Source organism: Glandiceps talaboti, chromosome 13 (genome assembly GCF_964340395.1).
Source record: "Glandiceps talaboti chromosome 13, keGlaTala1.1, whole genome shotgun sequence".
Taxonomy (NCBI): domain Eukaryota; kingdom Metazoa; phylum Hemichordata; class Enteropneusta; family Spengelidae; genus Glandiceps; species Glandiceps talaboti.
The window spans coordinates 22,370,758-22,383,485 of NC_135561.1; the positions used below are offsets into that span (position 1 = coordinate 22,370,758).

The window sequence follows — 12,728 nt, forward strand, 5'->3', positions numbered from 1 at the left end:
CGTCCGACTTTGAAGTATTCAAAAAAGAACATCAATCCACTTTGTAGTCTTTTTTATGTCATGGGCTGATTTTGTCTTTGATATAAAGGGACAAAGTGTTGAGAAATAAAAACCTAACAAGTTTTTATCAGTTTAAACTTGCCGCTACAATTTGAACATGTATGTATGTATGTATGTATGTATGTATGTATGTATGTATGTATGTATGTATGTATGTATGTATGTATGTATGTATGTGTGTATGTGTGTATGTGTGTATGTGTGTATGTATGTATGTATGTATGTATGTATGTATGTATGTATGTATGTATGTATGTGTATGTGTGTGTGTGTATGTATGTATGTATGTACGTATGTATGTATGTATGTATGTATGTAGGTAGGTAGGTAGGTAGGTCTGTATGTATGTATGTATGTATGTATGTATGTATGTATGTAGGTAGGTAGGTAGGTAGGTAGGTCTGTATGTATGTATGTATGTATGTATGTATGTATGTATGTATGTATGTATGTATGTATGTATGTATGTATGTATGAATCTGTGTTTCAAACTTCAAGAACAGTTTGGAAATAGGGGGAGGGTTGTTCAGTTGTTTTTATTATTATCAGTTAAGGAATATGACTATTCGTTGTTTCACCGTTAACCGATACACGTTGGCCAATTGTATCGCTAAACAGAACGGCGTATTGGTATGTAGATTAAATGCGATGTAGTGCGGTTGACAGTTCACTCTTATACCTTCGCGCTTGCAGATCAGCATGAATTACTTTTAAGCGGAACAGTTAACTATTGACACCCATTGGTCTCACATCATTGGTAATGTTAAACTGCCATATCGGATTTTTTTAGACTCTGAACGAAATATTTTTATGCATTGAAATTGTACTGGTGGAAAAAAGGCACTGAGCCTTCGAAAATTAATGCAACTTAGATTGATTTTGTCGGTCGTTGCATGATATTGAGATTCCTAGTTGCTAGCTAGCTGCAACGATAGGTTTATTTTGAGTTCCTGGTTATTTTGTTGTGAACAATGATGAACTTTGACGCACCTGTACACCGTCCAACATCTTTTCTCATCGACGATATCTTGGTCCGTAAAGGAGTGACAGCGCCTAAACAGTTAGCGGACTTAGCGGCAATATCACACGCTCGCTCATCTCTCTTCGAGTGTGGTTTGTCATGCTCTCTACCGACCTCGTCAGCAACGTACAGTAATTTGCTGGCCGCTCATTCGATGTCTCCTTACGCCAAACCAACATTCGATCATCCATATATTCTACCAGCGCCATGTAAGTTTTCTTTTGATTGAAATTGTTTGGGTTTGTTTTCAAAAATTCCACACACTTCGACAACGGAAAGAAGTTTTAGGCACGGACAGATAACCCTTAATTTGTATATCATTGATTTCAAAAAGAAGACGAAAGCTTGACCCAACACATTTGTAACTGGTGTTTACAATATAGCAATGAATGAATGTCACCTACCTTACACCGTTTAGTCATTGTCAATTGAAAATGTTCGACTCAATGACAATTGAAATTATAAAGGGGGAAGCTTACACAATAATCTGATATCGTTGTTCCTCAAAGGACGAGTCTGGACAGTTATTTTAGTCAGTAGTTTATAGATCTATGTCAATGGTAGGAGTACCTGACAGTACTCTGAAAACCTAACAGGGCTCAGGTGCCGGGAACGGAAGGACTTTTTACGTTTTAACATTAGATGTTAACATTTGATTCATTTGTCTTATGTTATAGCGTCATACGGTTATTCACCACTATTTCATGCTGATACTCCTGGAAAACACTGTCGGCGAAGGAAAGCAAGAACCGTATTTTCTGATCATCAGCTCAACGGATTAGAGAAAAGATTTGAAGCACAGAGATATTTGTCCACTCCTGAGAGAGTGGAACTTGCTGCATCGCTAAGTCTTTCCGAAACCCAGGTAACAAGACTTCATGTTTTGTTTGTTAGTTGACTACAGATTTATACTTCATACGTTGAATTGAATTCAATTATTTTCTCATTAAACACTTGTGGGTTCAGATTCAAATCTGTCAAATTCGTAAATTAAATTAAATAACCGCTAAATTTGGCCAAAGAGCTAGAATCGCAGTCCGATATTAAAATTTGCCATAGCGTTGTCCTGTTCAAAGTTACATGTGTCTACTGTACAACCATTTTTGGACTTTACTTTCAAAGGAAATATACGGTTTCTATGATGGATGTGTCACTATGACCAACTTTTATTTCCATACAAATATTTGACAGTCATTTCGCCATCTTTATTACAATGTTCTCAAAGTGTGTGTTTTGAAATATACTATATAATCAGTGCATTTTGCAACGGGGAATTACACATTGGAAACGTGTTGGTATCGATAAAATGACAGATGCACGATGAATTATCCATGACCTAACCAGGAGTACATATACAAGATGTATATACAACTATATCCGTATATTCAAAACTATAACTCAATCAAATATCCAAATGAATTAACTGACAACACAGTTTATTAGGTTGTAAGACAGTGATAGAGTGACTTTGGTTGTAAGACAGTGATAGAGGGACTTTGGTTGTAAGACAATGATAGAGGGACTTTGGTTGTAAGTGTTTGCAAGATTTAGTCGTTCTATTACATTGCCTTCAAACAAGTTAAAAGATTATTTAGGATTACTGTTGGATTATGTGATATAGGATGGACAATATATTGCTTACACCTTATTTAGTGTTTGTTCTCAAGCCAAGTTATTGTAGTATTGTATGATAAACCTCTACGCCTAGCTTACAATAGGTGCAGTTATCGTAACGATCGACGCGATCGAAGTAAGATTACAAACACGTTGGCCGTCAAAGTCACGAACGATCGTTCGTCATTTCCTCAGTGACATGTTGGTTTAGTACAACACTCTGATTACACATCTTGGCGTTAACCTGTCTACAAAGTAGATGTCAGGTAAAAGTTGGTATATCAAAACAACCAAGGCCAATAAACGTACCATCGTGTCTTGTCTCCCAAGTCGATTGTGAATCAATAGTAGTGAATTGTTCTAACCAACCACATAGCATGCCGATAACTGATGTTGTAAACTGTCGTTAAAAGACATACAAGATTTATTACAAACCTTTCAATAAAAACTCTAATAGGAATCAGTTTTCACACATTAAACAATATATCTCTCTCTATAAACCACAGCATGCAATCAAAGACTCTCATACCATTTGCCTTGACGCGAGCGTACGTACTTAATAGTTACTGGTGACGATTCGAGTTACCAATTGTCCACTTTTCTACATCTAAAGAAAGGTGTATGTTACAAAAACAACTTTAGCGAACATATACACAAATAGTGTGCTGTGTTTCGGCAATACTGCATCACCTTTTTTGACCACGGCAATTATGTCTTTTTCAGAACATGGATGAATGATTGTTGGGGGAAAGAAAACTTGTTATAAGGGATATAATGTTGTGTGTTGTTATACAATTACTGTACATGCATACATGTACGTACTTCATTGAAACAAGTGGAGGGTGTGTGACGGAACAGTTGGTGGGTTTATCAGGTCTAATGTTATGTTGACCCCCAAAAAAAACAGTGGAGGGGGGGGGGGGGTTATGGAACACTTGGTGGGTTTATCAGGTCTGGTTTTACCAAAAGGTGTAAGACGATAACACATTAATTATCATCTATTATTTATAGACATGGAAGTTGGTGGATCTTTGTTTTCTTCAAGATATCTACTCTTACTATAAAACGAGACTTATTTTCAAAACAATGTCATATGTACAGTATGCTTACTCTACATTCAAATATTAAATGACATAAATACGACATGGCACACTTCTATCTTGTCACCGAAGTTTAACGATCTTGATGTTATTTTAACAACCTTAAAATACCAATCACTTTTAAAGTTATGTACTGTCAGATATTACTTCTAACCTAGTCGGTGTACGACAATTGGAGAACAAGGGAGGCTAAACCTCTTGTATGTATCGGTCAGTTATTGCGGAATACTTCAAGTTGTTATGGTGTCGTCATATTGTATGAACAGTACTAGTGACTACATTATACACTCTAACGTCATGTGTTCAGTTATTGAACACATACTAGAACACTTAATTGTAATTGTAACACTTTTTGAATGCAGTGTATGTGTTCAGTAAGAAAACTAGAACGCATGTGTTCAGATTTAGAACATATAGTGTCTTAATTATTTGAACACATAACATATGTTCAAAATCATATGAAATAGAAGGCTGTTGACGCATCGGCATACTGTAACACTTTTTGAGCACAGAGAATGTGTTCAGACCAAATACACAGAATGCATGCGTTCTGGAAACCAGACCAAAGTGAACACATGCGACGCATCCTAAGCGTTAAAATGTTCAGAGTGTTGATACATACCTTACCGTATATTCTTACATGTTCACATTACTTCATTCTATGTTTACATTTAATTGTCGAGTTGTGTGATTACTCCTCTTACCTATCAAAGAATTCGTATTCGAAACGTCGGTGACTTGACTTATTGTTAGGGACTGTAATATCTGTAACTTTACACTCCTATCACTAACACTAGTACTCGTACAAGTTACTTTACCGTCAGGGACTGTAACTTTTACACTGAGTCTCCTAGTATAAGTTACGGTCATATAGGTAAATGTAAGATCAAATATGTCTTCCACAACATGCTTTTGGCAATGTTTGGAAATATTCGCATTTTTTATTTCAGTGTCTTTCTTTTTAAGAAGAGTAGAGCTATACTTGTCAATCACACTTCACTTACATATATGCATCCTCCCCCCTTTTTCTGAAGGTGAAAACTTGGTTTCAAAATCGCAGAATGAAACATAAGAAACAGATGAAGAAGGTGGACGACAATCAAACGAAGACTGATAATGAACTAGTTACCGATGTGGAGGAAACACAGAACAAACAAGTGAATGCTTGCAATTCTGATGTTGAAGTCAAGGAAATAGATGACACAGAAGACTATGACAAGGAAACATCACTTTCACCACAATGTGTACATCAACAAAAAGACACCGATCACGTGACAAGATGAGAAACTACAACATAATGACACTGTAGGACTACTTAACAGTCTATTTGTTTGTTTATTTATTTATTTGTTTATTTGTTTGTTATTGTATGACAGAGAAAGGATTTACTTTGACGAGGGAAATATATAACTATTTATTATCTTCTTTGCAATGATTACTGAGCAGCATAGTTATTTCACTGTCAAGATTCAATGTAAATTTTGGGTTACGAGATATACACTATCACAAAAATAATATGTATAAATTGTTACCTCGGCAAAACCCGGCATATTCCAATCAATTTGTTAATTTATTTATTTACACGTAAGGCACATCTACTCCAGACGTGAATGAAACAACGATGGTTTTTACACCATGTACACCTGTTTATGCAGGGATTATGTTATTGTACATTCAAAGTATCACAAGGTATACAGCAAAGTGAAGCATCTCATTCGTTGTCATCAACTCAGTACAACTTTGTGAAGAGTACGCTTTCAAAGGATTATTGATGTCAAAGGAAACCGTAACAAGTAATTACTATGTACATCGCTGTAAGTTTGGTAGAGCACATGGTATATGCTGATATATAAGTTGGGATCTGAACGTACAAGGAAATTACATTAAATGACAAAACGAGTCTATGTGACAGTACATTAAACTTCGTTATATATTATCATTAGTGTATGGACCATTTCTCCACATATGTGACTGTGTATCCTTACATACACCAACGTGGCGACGGTGCGGTGTCTTATCACTAAGTTAGCATACGATCATAGTACAGTGTGGTCGTTCGTGACTAGTTTAACGTGGATGAGTACGGCGCTGTCGGTGCAGTTAGTGTCGATGTTGCTCACTCGAGTACAATGCTGATCTGTGCAGTTAGTGTCGATGTTATGTCCCATAACGACTGATACCCTAAGCTTGACATTCTAAGTCAACGAAATAAAAATGACTAGTACGGTTTGGCCAGATTTATTTATTGTATAAATGAATGGAATAGAACGAGTTCAATTGTCCAACTAGAACCATGTAATACTTCGATCGGGGTTAAATGATACGTGAGCCACAGTATGAGCTAGATATTGAAACTGTTGCTCGAGGTACAAAATTGTGTTGTTTCATCTTTTCAAAGAGATAATAGTTTAAAGACGTGTGAAAGAGGCGTTGGAATTGGAAGTCAGAGAACAAATATGTAATATGGAAAACAGGCAAATGTAGAATGTTGAATTATAACAAAAATAAGACGCATAACTGAGAGATGTCAGTAAAAAAAATTGTCTTACATTTTGCGGTCAAAAGTTGAAAATTTGAATAGTGCTGATTACTCCAATTACCCTTTCATGTGTTTTTTAATACTATGACACTGTATTCACAGTTACTGATTATTTTAACTTTATTCGAAGACATAAGGAAAGTACTGACGACTTGAGTCAATCCTAGTCCTAAATGATGGACTCACTGAGTTAGTATACTGAATAAAACAAACCCAACTTATGTTATCGAACGCACCAGTCTCATATTCAACTACAATGCATATGTAAACCTACAATTAACTGCATTTGTTTTACTACGCCTCAATTAGGTTTCTAGTGTGCTACAGAGTACCTACGTTGAACAGTTGCTCTATTGTATGTAATGAACAACTTTGAACGTTGTGTTCGGATATTTTCTAAAGCCAGGGTATTTTGATATGCAACCTTATTTAAAATATAACAGCTGATATGCCGTATAAATTTACTTTGTGTGAACATTACAAAGTATTTATGGTTTGAACTCAATATGTAAATCTATTCTTGGTGGTCTCATATCACCACTTGCTGACAACTGTATTGATGATCTCTACAAGAGGATAACGACAATGTTTATATCATTATGCAAGAAGTGGATGTATCTAAGAGAAAGGTAGATTGCTACGTCCTTGTATTGACTTTATTGCTAAGTTGTTTGAGGTCAACGATGAGAACGTTAGTGAAATGTTAGTGAAATGCATAACAAACGAGTCAAGTCTTGGTTATTATAACAATAGGTTAATCGATGGACATTCTCAATGGCTTATCACGCTATTCAATACACAGTAGTACACTATTAGTAATACCAGTGACAAACACGCTCCCTTTGCAAATGAAGCAATGGTTGTCGTTACGTCACGACTAGATAAACCGAGTGATCAGTTAACTGCATTCATTATGACTTCAAGAACTCAATCTTTGTCAACGCTGTGTTGTAACAAAGATAAGCCCACCACGTTGCATAGTATGATTTGCCCTCCAGCTTGTAACCCGTATTTTTCTAGTTTGAAAACTAACACCCCTTTCACCAAACTACAATACACAGATCAATTTGGCCTGAAGACCCTCTCATCTCACATCCACATTTCTAACGAATATCAATTTCAAATAAAGCCGGAGAATAATTTTGACAGAGAGAAGACATTTGGCACATTTTGAACTAAAGTTATCGTTGGTTTGTTCACCCCGCGCCGTCTAGTGTTTCAACACGCAAGCATTAATCTCGTCGGAAACGGGTTGTCAACTCTTCCCTAATTGTTGACATCACCAACTCATCCTAAATTTGACTCTCCTGTACAGATTGGATTTCTAAGACTTTTGACAACAATTGTGACGTTTGTCAGCATGTCTATAAAGTGAAGATTGTGAAGGGTACAGGGTACATTACTTTCAATTGTTTACCCAATATATTTCGACCAAACTTAATAAAAGTGTGAACTCTTTTTTGGACATTCTAACAAACGTTTAATCATTTAATATGTGAACAAAGTTTAGTACTTGTTAAAGTCTTTTGGGTCAAACTTACAGCTACAGTTAAAGTCTTTTGGGTCAAACTTACAGCTACAGTTAAAGTCTTTTGGGTCAAACTTACAGCTACAGTTAAAGTCTTTTGGGTCAAACTTACAGCTACAGTTAAAGTCTTTTGGGTCAAACTTACAGCTACAGTTAAAGTCTTTTGGGTCAAACTTACAGCTACAGTTAAAGTCTTTTGGGTCAAACTTACAGCTACAGTTAAAGTCTTTTAGGTCAAACTTACAGCTACAGTTAAAGTCTTTTGGGTCAAACTTACAGCTACAGTTAAAGTCTTTTAGGCCAAACTTACAGCTACAGTTAAAGTCTTTTGGGTCAAACTTACAGCTACAGTTAAAGTCTTTTGGGTCAAACTTACAGCTACAGTAACTTATATGGACACGGCTAATTGGCCTGTTAGTGACGACTTGGTAGTCGTGGAAGCAAATACATGTATTACATTTACAAACTTTAATGTTCGATCCGTTCAACTGTACGGTAGTCAGAGTGGATGAACTAGTTGGTGAAACGACCTAACGGTAGTAAGAGGATCGAAGTAATATAGTTAGAGGGACGAAGTAACGGCAGAGAGTAATGGTAGTCAGATGGTCGGAGTAAAGGTATACTCAGATGGTTGGAGTAATGGTAGTTAGAAGATCGGAGTAATGGTAGTCTGATGGTCGGAGTAATGGTAGTTAGATGGTCGAGCAGAAGTTACGGTAGGGGAATGGGCCTGAGGAGAAAATATTACAAATGGTGTTTATTTTGGATTTTTGTATTCATAAAATAATTCCATACATATGGGCATCGCGAGGAGAAATCTTACGTTTAGCTCCAAAGTATATAGTCATGTATTTGGATTCAGTTAGCCAAAAGAGAAGAATGTGTAAATAGGAAATAGACAAATGAAATGAAGATTATAGATCTAGTGAGATTATAGATCTAGTGAGATTATAGATCTAGTGAAGGCCGCATATATACTTTGGGTCCGAGTCAGATCATTAACTTCGAGTATGTAACAGTCATATAATTTGAATACTAGTATAACGATCTACATGTATATGCCATTGTTTCTATGACAACATTTTCAACATTTTCAAATCAGGATGACACCCTTATTTATAATTTAAAAAATGCTTGTCATAGGAAGGGAGTACCGGTAGTCATAGGAATGAAGTAATGGTTGTCATAGGAACGGAGTAATGGTTGTCGTAGGAAGGGAGTACCGGTAGTCATAGGAAGGGAGTAATGGTTGTCATAGAAACGGAGTAATGGTTGTCATAGGAAGGGAGTAATGGTTGTCATAGGAAGGGAGTACCGGTAGTCATAGGAACGGAGTAATGGTTGTCATAGGAAGGGAGTACCGGTAGTCATAGGAACGGAGTAATGGTTGTCATAGGAAGGGAGTAATGGTTGTCATAGGAACGGAGTAATGGTTGTCATAGGAAGGGAGTAATGGTAGTCATAGGAACGGAGTAATGGTTGTCATAGGAATGGAGTAATGGTTGTCATAGGAAGGGAGTAATGGTTGTCATAGGAAGGGAGTAATGGTAGTCATAGGAACAGAGTAATGGTTGTCATAGGAATGGAGTAATGGTTGTCATAGGAATGGAGTAATGGTTGTCATAGGAAGGGAGTAATGGTAGTCATAGGAACGGAGTAATGGTTGTCATAGGAAGGGAGTAATGGTTGTCATAGGAAGGGAGTACCGGTAGTCATAGGAACGGAGTAATGGTTGTCATAGGAAGGGAGTAATGGTAGTCATAGGAAGGGAGTAATGGTTGTCATAGGAAGGGAATAATGGTAGTCATAGGAAGGGAGTAATGGTAGTCATAGGAAGGGAGTAATGGTTGTCATAGGAAGGGAGTACCGGTAGTCATAGGAATGGAGTAATGGTAGTCATAGGAAGGGAGTAATGGTTGTCATAGGAAGGGAGTAATGGTTGTCATAGGAAGGGAGTAATGGTTGTCATAGGAAGGGAGTAATGGTAGTCATAGGAAGGGAGTAATGGTTGTCATAGGAAGGAAGTAATGGTTGTCATAGGAAGGGAGTAATGGTAGTCATAGGAACGGAGTAATGGTTGTCATAGGAAGGGAGTAATGGTAGTCATAGGAAGGGAGTAATGGTTGTCATAGGAAGGGAGTAATGGTAGTCATAGGAAGGGAGTAATGGTAGTCATAGGAAGGGAGTAATGGTTGTCATAGGAAGGGAGTACCGGTAGTCATAGGAAGGGAGTAATGGTAGTCATAGGAAGGGAGTAATGGTAGTCGTAGGAAGGGAGTAATGGTAGTCGTAGGAAGGGAGTAATGGTAGTCATAGGAAGGGAGTAATGGTAGTCATAGGAAGGGAGTACCGGTAGTCATAGGAAGGGAGTAATGGTAGTCATAGGAAGGGAGTAATGGTAGTCGTAGGAAGGGAGTAATGGTTGTTATAGGAATGAAGTAATGGTAGTCATAGGAAGGGAGTAATGGTAGTCGTAGGAAGGGAGTAATGGTTGTCATAGGAAGGGAGTAATGGTAGTCATAGGAAGGGAGTAATGGTTGTCATAGGAAGGGAATAATGGTAGTCATAGGAAGGGAGTAATGGTAGTCATAGGAAGGGAGTAATGGTTGTCATAGGAAGGGAGTACCGGTAGTCATAGGAATGGAGTAATGGTAGTCATAGGAAGGGAGTAATGGTTGTCATAGGAAGGGAGTAATGGTTGTCATAGGAAGGGAGTAATGGTTGTCATAGGAAGGGAGTAATGGTAGTCATAGGAAGGGAGTAATGGTTGTCATAGGAAGGAAGTAATGGTTGTCATAGGAAGGGAGTAATGGTAGTCATAGGAACGGAGTAATGGTTGTCATAGGAAGGGAGTAATGGTAGTCATAGGAAGGGAGTAATGGTTGTCATAGGAAGGGAGTAATGGTAGTCATAGGAAGGGAGTAATGGTAGTCATAGGAAGGGAGTAATGGTTGTCATAGGAAGGGAGTACCGGTAGTCATAGGAAGGGAGTAATGGTAGTCATAGGAAGGGAGTAATGGTAGTCGTAGGAAGGGAGTAATGGTAGTCGTAGGAAGGGAGTAATGGTAGTCATAGGAAGGGAGTAATGGTAGTCATAGGAAGGGAGTACCGGTAGTCATAGGAAGGGAGTAATGGTAGTCATAGGAAGGGAGTAATGGTAGTCGTAGGAAGGGAGTAATGGTTGTTATAGGAATGAAGTAATGGTAGTCATAGGAAGGGAGTAATGGTAGTCGTAGGAAGGGAGTAATGGTTGTCATAGGAAGGGAGTAATGGTAGTCATAGGAAGGGAGTAATGGTAGTCATAGGAAGGGAGTAATGGTAGTCATAGGAAGGGAGTAATGGTAGTCATAGGAAGGGAGTAATGGTAGTCATACAAAATTGAACCAAACAACACCCAGGCTAAAAACCCATCCTAATATATTAACCTGAAGAACAAACTCATTGTTATCGTGCCAAGATCAGCATTCATCCAGAAAAACAAACTAGTAACAATAAACTATTTATTCCACTTGCTTGAACAAATCTACCCCTTAATGTATGTATGTATGTATGTATGTATGTATGTATGTATGTATGTATGTATGTATTTATGTATGTATATATTATGTGCGTGTGTATGCGTGTGTGTATGTATGTATGTATGTATGTATGTATGTATGTATGTATGTATGTATGTGTGTGTGTGTGTGTGTGTGTGTATGTATGTATGTATGTATGTATGTATGTATGTATGTATGTATGTATGTATGTATGCATGCATGCATGCATGCATGCATGCATGCATGCATGCATGTATGTATGTATGTATGTATGTATGTATGTATGTATGTATGTATGTATGTGTGTATGTATGTATTCGTGTCTGACTCATTTGTCAGAGTTAACATTATCCTTAAAACATGTGTAACAACACGGTCAACGCTATAATTGCTACTGACCTATGTCTGGCTACCATCTCTAATGTACTATTGGCCACTGTCTGGCTACCATCTCTAATGTACTATTGGCCACTGTCTGGCTACCATCTCTAACATACTATTGGCCACTGTCTGGCTACCATCTCTAATGTACTATTGGCCACTGTCTGGCTACCATCTCTAATGTACTATTGGCCACTGTCTGGCTACCATCTCTAATGTACTATTGGCCACTGTCTGGCTACCATCTCTGATGTACTATTGGCCACTGTCTGGCTACAATCTCTAACATACTATTGGCCACTGTCTGGCTACCATTACCAGATTCCGGGATCCTCGAATTTTAGAGGGGAGAAATCAGACCACTGGGGCTAAGCCTTAGTTAGGTATGTTTACGAAAACACACAAAACAAACAAGAGACAAAGAAACACAAAAATAAACAAACAAACAAACAAACAAACAAACAAACAAACAAACACCATATAAACTCAGACAAACATGGACGACATAGTAATTCAATATCAATGTCATCAATGTCTCTATGCAACAAAAATTATAATATTTTTCTATGTATGTGAAATGGTTACTATTGTCATACTCCTAGTGAGTTGCTCTTTTTTGTGTGTGTTTTCGTAAACATAACTACTTAAGACTGAGTCCTATATGCACAGACTACAACTATATTGAAATGACACCATAGGAGACCAAAGTTCATTACCTTATAGGTATTTTGTCGCATAGCTTATTCCCAACTAACAAGATTTAATACGTCAGTGCAACTTTCCTATCAAAATAAATCATATCATTTCTGACACAGTCCCTTGTGAGATTTTTAGTCTAGGCATTCCCGAATTAGTCCACATGTCGGTTTGATTTCAAACACTATGATAACTTTCATCAAAATTTCAATTTTTGTAGTTTTTAAATGTAAATAAAGATTAAAAGCGC

General features: G+C 37.3%; 1 protein-coding gene across 1 annotated transcript; it reads left to right on the forward strand.

Moving 5' to 3' along the window:
• The first annotated feature begins 1,028 nt into the window (after positions 1-1,028).
• On the forward strand, positions 1,029-5,078 carry LOC144444410 (brain-specific homeobox protein homolog). Its single transcript, XM_078133824.1, has 3 exons — positions 1,029-1,290; positions 1,759-1,946; positions 4,830-5,078. The coding sequence occupies exons 1-3, from the start codon at positions 1,032-1,034 to the stop codon at positions 5,076-5,078; spliced, it is 696 nt and encodes a 231-aa protein (XP_077989950.1). The 5' UTR covers positions 1,029-1,031.
• The last annotated feature ends 7,650 nt before the right edge of the window (positions 5,079-12,728 follow it).